Source organism: Pogona vitticeps, chromosome 2 (genome assembly GCF_051106095.1).
Source record: "Pogona vitticeps strain Pit_001003342236 chromosome 2, PviZW2.1, whole genome shotgun sequence".
Classification (NCBI taxonomy): Eukaryota; Metazoa; Chordata; class Lepidosauria; order Squamata; family Agamidae; genus Pogona; species Pogona vitticeps.
In genome coordinates this window covers 313,193,184-313,205,372 of record NC_135784.1, presented here as the reverse complement: position 1 = coordinate 313,205,372, position 12,189 = coordinate 313,193,184, and the positions used below count along the sequence as shown (strand labels likewise).

General features: G+C 42.0%; 1 protein-coding gene across 1 annotated transcript; it reads left to right on the top strand.

The window, feature by feature from the left end:
- Positions 1 to 4,359: 4,359 nt before the first annotated feature.
- LOC144586276 (uncharacterized) lies at positions 4,360 to 8,135 on the top strand. The gene has a single exon (XM_078384204.1). The coding sequence runs from the start codon at positions 5,046 to 5,048 to the stop codon at positions 6,177 to 6,179; it is 1,134 nt and encodes a 377-aa protein (XP_078240330.1). The 5' UTR covers positions 4,360 to 5,045; the 3' UTR covers positions 6,180 to 8,135.
- Positions 8,136 to 12,189: the final 4,054 nt, after the last annotated feature.

The window sequence follows — 12,189 nt, the reverse complement described above, 5'->3', positions numbered from 1 at the left end:
GGCTCCCTGCCTGGGTGTTTTCAGGAGCAGGCTTTCCCTCCAGGCGTATCCTAATTCTGACATTTTTACCATCTTGGATTTATAGTATATGTTTATTGGTTTTCCTGTTTTTAAATTTGTAAACAGAGTAGACCTTTGGTCTAGATGGGCAGGGTAGAAGTCTAATGCAGTACATACATAAATAATAAATTATCACCAACTGCCTGCCCTGGACCAGGAAGAAAAAGGATCCGGGAAGGGCATAGCCCACATGTTTCTTTTTCTCTCTGCGCATACAAACCCACCCACCTCTCTCTCTCTCTCTCCTCTCTCTCTCTCGGGGGGGGGGGGCACACTTTGTTTAGCACGGACTTCTCAGCAGCCTCCCTCCAGGGAAAGGGCAAACACAGGTCTTGGAAGGCACTCCTGGCAGGTTTGGGTGGCAGGGTGTATGAGTAGGGGGAGAATCTACGCACCTGCCCACCACCTGTAATTGGGATGCTGGCCCTTTTTGGGGTGAGAGACTCTCCACAAGAGTGCTGCCCCCCCCCGGGGAGAGTGCTGGGCAGTTGTTGAGGGCCTCCGAATGTGGTCCAAGCACAAGGATGTGTGTGTGTGTGGGGGGGTCACCACAGCTGCAATGGACTAAAGCTAATGAGGGTGATGCCCACCCTTGCCCTGGAACTGGGGCAGGGCAGGGATCCTCCCCCATCCTCTCCCCCTGAGCCACCCAAAGGTGGGGGTGCTGCCACCGCCCTTCCTGCCTGGGCCAAAGGAGGGCAGAGCCCCATACGGAAGAAGCGCTTGGGGGGAGCTCTCGGAAGCCCAGGGCCCCGCAGCCCTTGCAAGGAGAGCAGGGTGCCGGCTCTGGGTCCCACGGGGCAGGAAAGGGCAGAGCAGCCCTGGGGAGGCACCAGCCTGTGCTGTAGTCCCTGTGGTGGCCGCCCTCTTCTGGCAGCCCATCAAGTGCTGGGCAAAGCGACAGCCTTGGAAGGGAAACACGGAGGAAATGTTTTCAAAACAATTTAAAACAAAGGGGGGTGTGGGGGGGGGAGACAAAAAGCACAGTGGCTCTTCTGGCACCATCAGCAAACTGCACTTCAATAGGGTACCAATAAGCTATACCACCACCTGATGGCTTAGATAGTGATTTGCCGGCCTTGGTGGTAAGACAGGTTGTTTTAGTTTGCTTAAAGTATAAATACAGGATAAAATCACATAGAGTGTTACTGTGTGAGGAATCATGCTATTGAATGTCAGCAGCCAGCCCCCCAACGATGCCTTCTGAGCCCATCTTTGGCGACTGGTTTCTGTTTGACAGCTCTGCCCCCCCTCCTCCCCTGCCTCTCCTTCCTACTCCTGGTCTTGAAGCGGCAACATCTGCCCCCCCCCCCGGCCCGGTGCCACAACCTGTGGAGCCTGACGCTCCCTCAGTGCGATTCGTAAAAACTGCTAGAGGGCAGCTACTGGGTAACAGTGATGGCTGAAGGCGACAGAGGTGGCGGGTTCTTTCGTGGTCAGTAGGGGAGATATTATGGCTAAATTCTGTTACTGCTGCACAGAAGGTTGCCATGGTGAACCCCTGCTGAACTATTTTCCGACTAACCCTCTGTGAAGAAGATGAAATTGGAAGCTTTTGTGCAAGCATCCCGGAGGAAATTAATCACAGACAAAAACATGCCAATAGTCACAGGAATGCAAAAGTAGGAAATAAAGAACTAAATGTTGTTGGGGAACTGGACCTCGGGAATAGAAATGAAGCAGGACAATGACTCATAGGGTTCGATGAAGCCAGCCACGTTCTTGCAAATACATGCTTCAAGCAATTGAACAGATGACGCTTACATATGGACATTATCAGACGGTGTGACGGAATGGCTGGGGCTTTGTCCATTGCCAAACCTTTCTACCACATGGTTGGGGAAAACCCTGGCTGGCTCCCTCGCAGCCTCAGCGTACTGTTTTGTCTGAGATTCTTCTGCCCCCGTTTCCCTGGACATTCCACTCTTTCCCCACTGTGTGCATGCCCTGGAGTCAACGGGGGACTTCGGATGAGCAGGGTGGCTGTTGCACTAGACTAACCAGGATGCTCTGCAATGAACAGAGCCCCAAATAAGGAGTTGATGCTAAAAAGTCACCATCTTTAAAGGAAAAACAAAAAGGTAAAAAAGCAAAACGGTTAAGCTTTTGAGTTGCATTCAAGGTACAAAATTATTTGCAGTCAGCTGAGTTTTTATAGGCCAAAATTGAATCATCTATGCAAGTTGGAGTCTGCCAACAAACTGGAGCAATTTCAGAGGAGGGCCACCAGGAGGATCAGGGGACTGGAAACCAAGCCCTGTGAGCAGGAAAGACTGAAAGACCTGGGCATGTTTAGCCGGGAGAAAAGAAGACTGAAGGGAGATAGGAGGAGAGCACTCTTTAAAGACTTGAAAGGCTGTCCTCCAGAGGAGGGGCAGGATCTGTTTTTGATCATCCCAGAGTGCAGGACACGTAATAATGGGCTCAAGTTACAGGAAGCAGGATTTCGGCTGAACATCAGGAAAAACATCCGAAGTGTTAGAGCAGTACAACACTAGAACCCATGGCCTCGAGAGCTGGTGAGTGCTCCAGCGCTGGAGGCATTCAAGAGAAACTTAGACAACCCTGGCAGATCTGCTTTGGTTTGTACTCCTGCCACCTGTTGTTTCAAGAGATGTTGTAAAGGTGTATGTCAACATGCTCACGTTCAGACTCTTCTCTTATCAAGGCTAGGTTTCACTGGCTATTCTAGGCCCTTGCGGCTTGTTCTGCAGCCTGTATCCTGATCTCCCCTTTCCAGGTATTTCAAATCTGGTTAGTCCTTGAATGCAGAGATCTTCTGTATCTTGTCATGCAGGAAATCTTTTTTCATGCCCAGATGCTCTACATGCATCTTGGGTGCAGTGCCCATGAAGCTCACAGTAAAATATAGCAGTTAGTTTTTAAGGTGCCACAATGTTTTTGTCTTTTTAATTTCTTTACTTTTGTTTTGCTTTGACATGATAGCAAAGACTCACATGGTATCCATCAAAGCCAGGGCAACTTTAGCTATACTCTCGTATTATAAGAGGGTGATGGATATGCCCGACCACCGCCTACCCAAACGCTGTATGATAGAGCAATGGAAGAGTGGTGGCTGGGCAACTTCAGCTCAAAACCTACTAAAATCTAAATCCCTCTCTACAGACATTTTCATTTTTTCTGAGGTTAAAAGAATGTTGAGAGATTGGCTCTATAAAACGGATAACGACCAGGACCAGGCCTTAATCCACTCTTCAGGTTTCTCCCATTGGTACCATTTGTTGAAGACAAACCACTCAAGGGCACAATACCTAGATGCACTTACTTTTGCATCCTTGAGAACTGCTTTCACAGAACTCCGCTTCCAAACCATGCCAACCGCTGTTTTAGATGGCAGGTACATGAATGTCCCTAAACATCTAAGGCTGTGCATCTGCGGAGCAGGTGAAATAGAGGATGTTCTCCATTATTTACTCTATTGTCAGCTATATCAGAACCCTCGAGAAAAGCTCCTGGGTAACATTTTGGCTGCTCTACAAGAGGAAACCCCTCAGATAAAGGTGGTCAGGTTACTCTTGGACTGTGACCCATATGTTACGTATACAACAGCGTTATTCGCAAAAGCGGCCAGAAACATTCGGGTTAATGTTTTGAAAGCCATTGCGATCAATTGTGTGGGAGATTCTCAGATATGAGGGGTCTCTTATTATTTTATATGTCTGTGGTTTTTATCATGATTTTAATTAACCATATTGGTATTTTAAACAATTGTGACGGCTTTTAGCTAATACAATAAACTTGAACTGTGAACTGTGACTCACATGTCTCTCTCTCTCTCTCTTTTAAAACTGCAACCAGAAACTATTGATAGCCATCTTGCAAGTATCAGCGCTGGGTATCAGGTGGGTGGGGGCTTCATAGCCTCATATGATTGTCCTTTGCCACCAACTTAATTAGTAACGTTATTTTTCTCACCTCAGGCATGTGAGACAAGTGCCCGGCCCCCCTCTTCCTGTAAGTTTTTGCTCCCGATGTTATGTTGATAGCCCCTCTTCCCTCTCTGGCCAACCTCCAAGCAGCAAGCATGCAGGGTCTCCTGCATGCTGAGGACTCCACTGTCCCTCTTTGTCTTCTGATGATGATAACTACAGATAGAAACTGTAAGTAAAGGTATCGTTTGTATTTTAGATGCTTCCAGAGTGGCCAGGCCAGTACTCTGGACAGCTTAAAACGAGAGCATCAGCAAAACATAAATTCAATAATAGCATAAATGAGATGTTAAACAAGAAAACAGACAAAAGTCCAACTTGAATATACTGTATAGCAAAGTCTATACTGGGGCGTGGTTTGGATCATCATGGCTGCGGTCTAACTTTTCCCGGAGCTCTCGCTTTGAACATCAAGGAGGCTGCAAAAAAATCAAACTTTCTGATATGTAAGTGACTTTTTAATCTTGCGATATCCCCGGGCAACGGAGAAGAAAGTAAAAGTAGCCTGTTTCATTAAAAAAGTTATACAGCCGGCCGTGGAGGGAGGAACAGCAATCTCAGCGGGGGAATCCTGCGGACGAGAGTTTCCCACCAAGGCTTGCAAGAAAGCTTGTTTTCTTTTGGCAAAGTGGCATAATGAACAGGCGGTGTTTTCATTTTACCTTTCGAAAGCACTAATTGGAACTTTTATCTAGTTGCCGAGGAGATTATCTTGGGAAAAAAGAGAAAGAGTGGACATTAAACGCAGCCGGGAGTAGAGGGAAATAAATCCAATAAAGAGAGAAGGCGAACTCATTAATCTTTGTTATAAATGCTACGATGGTGAAATGTTTTTGGTAAAGAGCTACATCGCAAGACTTTAAGAGTAAAATAAAAATAGACTCTTTTACTTTCGCTTTTGCAACGTGTTCACAAAAGTGAAGCCCAAGCCCTCAACTCTCAATAAGATATATAAGCGCCATCTGCTGGTAACAGCGAAAATAGCAGTCAAAGCTTCAAAAAAAAAAAAAGCTAATGAAATTTTATTGAAAATACATGCAGAGGCTTGAGGAGAAAGGATTTAGAAGGCGGGAATCTTCAGTTTCAAGAAGTAAGCCTTCAGACAAACGCTTGGAGAGTTTGTTAAAAGAAGAAGCAGATTCAGAGATGGCCCAGAAGGGGGAGAAATCAGAGATGAGGCTGGTCTTGGAAGAAATTACTAAGCTTTCTGAATCCATTCGGCAAATGAATCAAAAAGTGGACAATATAGAACAAAAAGTGGATGATATGACAAAGCAGATTTCAGCCAATCAAGAGCGAAGTAAAGAAGTTAGTAAAAAATTAGACTCTCATGTTAAAAAAACTGAAGAACATTTACAACAGCTGCAGAGTCAAGCCAACAGGAACTTTACTAGAATCATGGATAACGAGCTTGTGGCTACTGATCTACAGCATCGGATGGTGTCAACACAGGATTATAATCGCCGTAATAACATCAGAATAAAAGGTCTTCCAGATTTGGGCCCTAAAGAGAAGGAACTAACAGAGCTGGTACTGGAATGGTTGAAAAAGAGACTACCAAAAATAGATTGGACTGTATACGATCTAGATAAAATACATAGAGTGGGCCCTAAACGCAGAGATCAACCCCGTCATATTTTAATTAGATTTTCAAGCTTGAGAAAAAAAGAGGAGTTAATGAAAGCGTTACGGGAGAATCCAGGAAGCTTGGTGATTGCTAAATATCCAGTACAGATTTTTAACGATTTTTCGCATGAGACAATGCAATTTCGCAGAAAAATGAGAGTTATCACATCTATTCTGCAAAAAAAAAGTGTGAAATACAGTTGGGGATACCCTTTGTTCCTAAAGATTTATCACGATGGAAAATTTAACAAAGTTATATCCGTTCAAATGGCTTTAGACTTCTTAAAGGATTCTGGAATATTAACAAGAAAAGAGTGGGAGGAGCAGATGAGGCTGATGAAGAAATCAGGGTCAAATCAGGAATCTGAGGAAGATGAAACAATGGAGCGCGATTCAATTGAGAGCGATAAGGGCGAGGGAGAACAAGAACAAGATCAAGAAGAAGAGGAACGACAACTAGAAGAAGAACAGGAAAAGGAAAAACAAGGAGCAATTCCAAAACAACCAAGGAAGACTAGGGGACGTGGAAAATCAAAGGAGTAAAAGTTTTTAGGCATAATTTAAAATGTAATTGAGATAAATGGAGAGGGTCTGGTAGGATGAATTCTTAGTAGGAAAAAAAAAAAAAGACAAGAATCAATGGGTAAACCAGAAAGAAAAGGAGGGAAAAAGGGATGAGAAGGGAATGATATCGTAAGGAGAAGATACAATGGGACTTAAAGGGAGATACCCAGTGAGGGTAAATTTAAGTGGAAAAAAAAGAGAAGGGGAGGAACAATCGGGAATAAATAAGAGCAAATGAGACATAAAAAGGAGAAAACCGAATATAGAGGAACAATATGGAAATAGATGTATAGATCTAGATGGAAAAAATCTGGGAAGAAATATTTATTTTAAAAAAAAAATTCTATGAAAGTTAGATAGTGACATTCCCTTCTCATCCTATGTTTTAAAATAATGTTTTGATTATTATTATTAGCTACATTGCCTTTCCTGTTTATGTGATAACAGTACATATTATGAAATGTATAAGAGTGTATGGGTAAGGATATATATATATACATATATATGTGTATGTGTATATATATATACGTATGTGTGTGCGTATGTAAGTATATAAATATATACAGTATGGATTTATATAATATTATAAAGCGAGAGAGGGAGAGAGCCGCGGCGGAGGAGACAGACATGTCCCCCCCCCCCAGGGTCAGTAGAGAAGACCGGAAGAAATTTTGCGAAGTATGGGGGGGAGAAATATTAGTAGTGGGGGGAGTAGGTAAAGGTAGTAGGATTTTATGTTTATGCTTATTTTTGTGTTTAGTTTTTTGTTTCGTAATAAGGGGAGCAAGGGTACACCAATCAGGACTAGTATTAGTAAAAAAAATAGTAACAAGTAAATTGAAATATGGTTAAATATTTAAATTTTCTTACATGGAATGTAAAAGGCCTTGGATCTAACTCAAAGAGGGCTAAGATACAGAGTGTTTTGAATAAAAGTAATAATGATATTGTATTTCTGCAAGAAACTCATCAAAAACAGGAAGGTGTCAATGAACTGAAAGGTAAATGGATTCAAATTTATGAAAAATCATTTGGAACCTCTAAATCTCGAGGCGTGGCAATATTAATTTCAAAAAAGTGTGAATTTCAGATTGAAAGAATAGAAAAAGATACTCAAGGAAGATACTTGATAATACAAGGGAAAGTGAGAGGGGAAGAGATTACGCTTGTAAATGTGTATGCACCTAATGAGCGACAAGAAGAATTTTTAGAAAATATATTGGGAAAGTTGGATAAATTGAGAAAAGGGTCAGTAATATTAGCAGGAGATTTCAATATGGTAATGGATTTGGCGAAAGATAAATCAAAGCTGCAGACTGGGGAAAGGAAATCTAAAACTACAGGTTTTAATAGATTAATAAGTAGAACTGATTTGAAAGATGTATGGAGAGAGTTAAAAGGGGATGAAAGAAGATTTTCTTTCAGCTCACAGGTGCACAACACATATTCAAGGATAGATTATATATTTGTGTCTAATGATTTGCTTCCTAGAGTAAATGAAACAGTTATTGATGTTATACAAATTTCAGACCACGCCAGAGTGAAAATGGAGTTGATGATTAAATGTGATTATAAAGTGGTAAATAGGTGGAAAATGGATACGAGGATATTTAGAAATCCAAACCTAATTGAAAAATTTCAAAAGGATCTATATGAAACATGGGAAATAAATGAGAAAGGGGGAAGTCAAACTAAGGTAATATGGGATGCAATGAAATCTGTGGCAAGAGGGTATGCATGTAAAATGTCATACATGATAAAGAAAAAACAGGGGGAAAGAATACAGGAATTAGAAGATAATATAAAGGAATTAGAAAAGATAGTTATAAAAACTAGGGATAAAAAAGCAATAATAGAATTACAAGCAAAGAGAAAGGAACTGGAAGGAATTCATTTAGAAAAGGTACAAAGAAATTTAATATATTTAAAAAGAAATTATTTTGAATTTAGTAATAAGAATTCTTCATGGATTGCTGCTTCTTCATGGATTGCTGCCTTGTCGTGGCGAAGGGGCTTGAGTAACTCAGAGAAACTATGGGCTATGCCGTGCAGGGACACCCAAGACGGACAGGACATAGTGGAGAGTTCCGACTAAACGCAATCCACCTGGAGTAGGAAATGGCAAGCCACTCCAGTATCTTTGCCAAGAACGCCCCATGATCAGAAACAAAAGGCTAAAAGATATGACGCTGGAAGATGGGCCCCTCAGGTCGGAAGGCGTCCAACATGCTACTGAGGAAGAGCGGAGGACAAGTACAAGTAGCTCCAGAGCTAATGAAGTGGTTGGGCCAAAGCCGAAAGGACGCTCAGCTGTGGACGTGCCTGGAAGTGAAAGGAAAATCCAATGCTGCAAAGAAAAATACTGCATAGGAACCTGGAATGTAAGATCTATGAACATTGGGAAGCTGGAGGTGGTCAAACAGGAGATGGCAAGAATAAACATCGACATCCTGGGCATCAGTGAACTAAAATGGACAGGAATGGGCGAATTCAGCTCAGATGATTATCATATCTACTATTGTGGACAAGAATCCCGTAGAAGGAATGGAGTAGCCCTCATAGTCAACAAAAGAGTGGGAAAAGCTGTAATGGGATACAATCTCAAAAATGATAGAATGATGTCAATACGAATCCAAGGCAGACCATTCAACATCACAATAATCCAAGTTTATGCACCAACCAGCATTGCTGAGGAGACTGAAATTGAACAATTCTATGAAGATTTACAACACCTTCTAGAACTGACACCAAAGAAAGATGTTCTTCTCATTCTAGGGGACTGGAATGCTAAAGTAGGGAGCCAAGAGATAAAAGGAACAACAGGGAAGTTTGGCCTTGGAGTTCAGAACGAAGCAGGACAAAGGCTAATAGAGTTTTGCCAAGAGAATAAGCTGGTCATCACAAACACTCTTTTCCAACAACACAAGAGGCGACTCTATACATGGAAATCACCAGATGGGCAATATCGAAATCAGATTGATTATATTCTCTGCAGCCAAAGATGGAGAAGCTCTATACAGTCAGCAAAAACAAGACCTGGAGCTGACTGCGGTTCTGATCATCAGCTTCTCATAGCAAAATTCAAGCTTAGACTGAAGAGATTAGGAAAAACCACTGGGCCACTCAGGTATAATCTAAACCAAATCCCTTATGAATACACAGTGGAAGTAAAGAACAGATTTAAGGAACTAGATTTGGTGGACAGAGTGCCTGAAGAACTTTGGATAGAGGCTCGTAACATTGTCCAGGAGGCAGCAACGAAAACCATCCCAAAGAAAAGGAAATGCAAGAAAGCAAAGTGGCTGTCCAACGAGGCCTTAGAAATAGCAGAGAGGAGAAGGGAAGCAAAATGCAAGGGAGACAGGGAAAGTTACAGAAACTTGAATTCAGACTTCCAAAGAATAGCAAGGAGAGACAAGAGGGCCTTCTTAAATGAACAATGCAAAGAAATAGAGGAAGATAACAGAAAAGGAAAGACCAGAGATCTGTTCAGGAAAATTGGACATATTAGAGGAACATTTTGCGCAAAGATGAACATGATAAAAGACAAAAATGGGAGGGACCTAACAGAAGCAGAAGACGTCAAGAAGAGGTGGCAAGAATACACAGAGGAATTATATCAGAAAGATGTGGATATCCCGGACAACCCAGACAATGTAGTTGCTGACCTTGAGCCAGACATCCTGGAGAGCGAAGTCAAGTGGGCCTTAGAAAGCCTGGCTAACAACAAGGCCAGCGGAGGTGATGGCATTCCAGTTGAACTATTTAAAATCTTGAAAGATGATGCTGTTAAGGTGCTACATTCAATATGCCAGCAAGTTTGGAAAACTCAACAGTGGCCAGAGGATTGGAAAAGATCAGTCTACATCCCAATCCCAAAGAAAGGCAGTGCCAAAGAATGCTCCAACTACCGTACAATTGCACTCATTTCGCACGCTAGCAAGGTTATGCTCAAAATCCTACAAGGTAGGCTTCAGCAGTATGTGGACCGAGAACTCCCAGAAGTACAAGCTGGATTCCGAAGAGGCAGAGGAACTCGAGACCAAATTGCTAACTTGCGCTGGATTATGGAGAAAGCCAGAGAGTTCCAGAAAAATATCTACTTCTGCTTCATTGACTATGCAAAAGCCTTTGACTGTGTGGACCACAGCAAACTATGGCAAGTTCTTAAAGAAATGGGAGTGCCTGACCACTTTATCTGTCTCCTGAGAAACCTATATGTGGGACAGGAAGCAACAGTTAGAACTGGTCATGGAACAACTGAGTGGTTCAAAATTGGGAAAGGAGTACGGCAAGGCTGTATATTGTCCCCCAGCTTATTTAACTTATATGCAGAATACATCATGCGGAAGGCTGGACTGGAAGAAACCCAAGCCGGAATTAAGATTGCCGGAAGAAATATCAACAACCTCCGATATGCAGATGATACCACTCTGATGGCAGAAAGTGAGGAGGAATTAAAGAACCTTGTAATGAGAGTGAAAGAGGAGAGTGCAAAAAACGGTCTGAAACTCAACATCAAAAAAACTAAGATCATGGCCACTGGTCCCATCACCTCCTGGGAAATAGAAGGGGAAGATATGGAGGCAGTGTCAAATTTTATCTTCCTGGGCTCCATGATCACTGCAGATGGAGACAGCAGCCCTGAAATTAAAAGGCGCCTTCTTCTTGGGAGGAAAGCGATGACAAATCTTGACAGCATCTTGAAAAGCAGAGACATCACCTTGCCAACAAAAGTCCGAATAGTCAAAGCTATGGTTTTTCCTGTCGTGATGTATGGAAGTGAGAGCTGGACCATAAAGAAAGCAGACCGCCGAAGAATTGATGCCTTTGAATTGTGGTGCTGGAGGAGGCTCTTGAGAATCCCCTGGACTGCAAGGAGAACAAACCTATCAGTTCTAAAGGAAATCAACCCTGAGTGCTCACTGGAAGGACAGATCCTGAAGCTGAGGCTCCAGTACTTTGGCCATCTAATGAGAAGAAAAGACTCCCTGGAAAAGACCCTGATGTTGGGAAAGTGTGATGGCAAGAGGAGAAGGGGACGACCGAGGATGAGATGGCTGGACAGTGTCTGCGAAGCAACCAACATGAACCTGACACAACTCCGGGAGGCAGTAGAAGACAGGAGGGCCTGGCGTGCTCTGGTCCATGGGGTCACGAAGAGTCGGACACGACTAAACGACTAAACACAATAAGAATTCTAAATTATTAGTTAATGCGTCTTCTAAAAAAAAGAATAAAAGTAATATAGGAGTAATACAAGATATGAAGGGGGAAAGATGTAATAAAACAAAGGAGAAGCTTGAAGCTTTTCAAATGTTTTACAAAACTTTATATACCAGTAAAAATCCTTCCACTATAAAAATTGAAGAGTATATTAAAAATAATTTTAATAAAAAAATCTCAGATGATGATAAAAATGTCATGGAGCAGATGATTACGGAAAAGGAAATAGAGGAAATTATAAACAGTTTAAAAGTAGGAAAGACCCCTGGAACAGATGGGCTAGGCCCAGAGTATTATAAAGTATTTAAAAAGATCCTTATACCAAAATTAAAAGAGTTATTTAATAAGATATTAAAGGGAGAAGAAATCCCACTTTCATGGAGAGAATCACTTATAGTTTTAATACTGAAACCAGATAAAAACCCTGCAAACATGGATGCATATAGGCCAATATCATTGATAAATCAGGATGCTAAGATATTTACGGCAATAATGGCAAAAAGATTGAATAGTTTTATGTGGAAATATATTGAAAAAGACCAAAATGGATTTATACTTGGTAGGCAAATGTCTGATTTAATGAGGAGGGTACTTAATGTAATGAACTTGGCGAAAGAAAGTAATTCTAAGGCGGGAGTAATATCACTAGATATATTTAAAGCTTTTGATTCAGTGGAATGGGAGTCATTGAAGACATTAATTAAGTATTTAGGGTTTGGATCTAATTTCAATCATATAATTCACCAATTTTATTCTCAGAATA

Bases quoted from the DNA above. Each gene is read 5' to 3' on its own strand.
- LOC144586276 (XM_078384204.1), top strand. From the start codon at position 5,046: ATGCAGAGGCTTGAGGAGAAAGGATTTAGAAGGCGGGAATCTTCAGTT.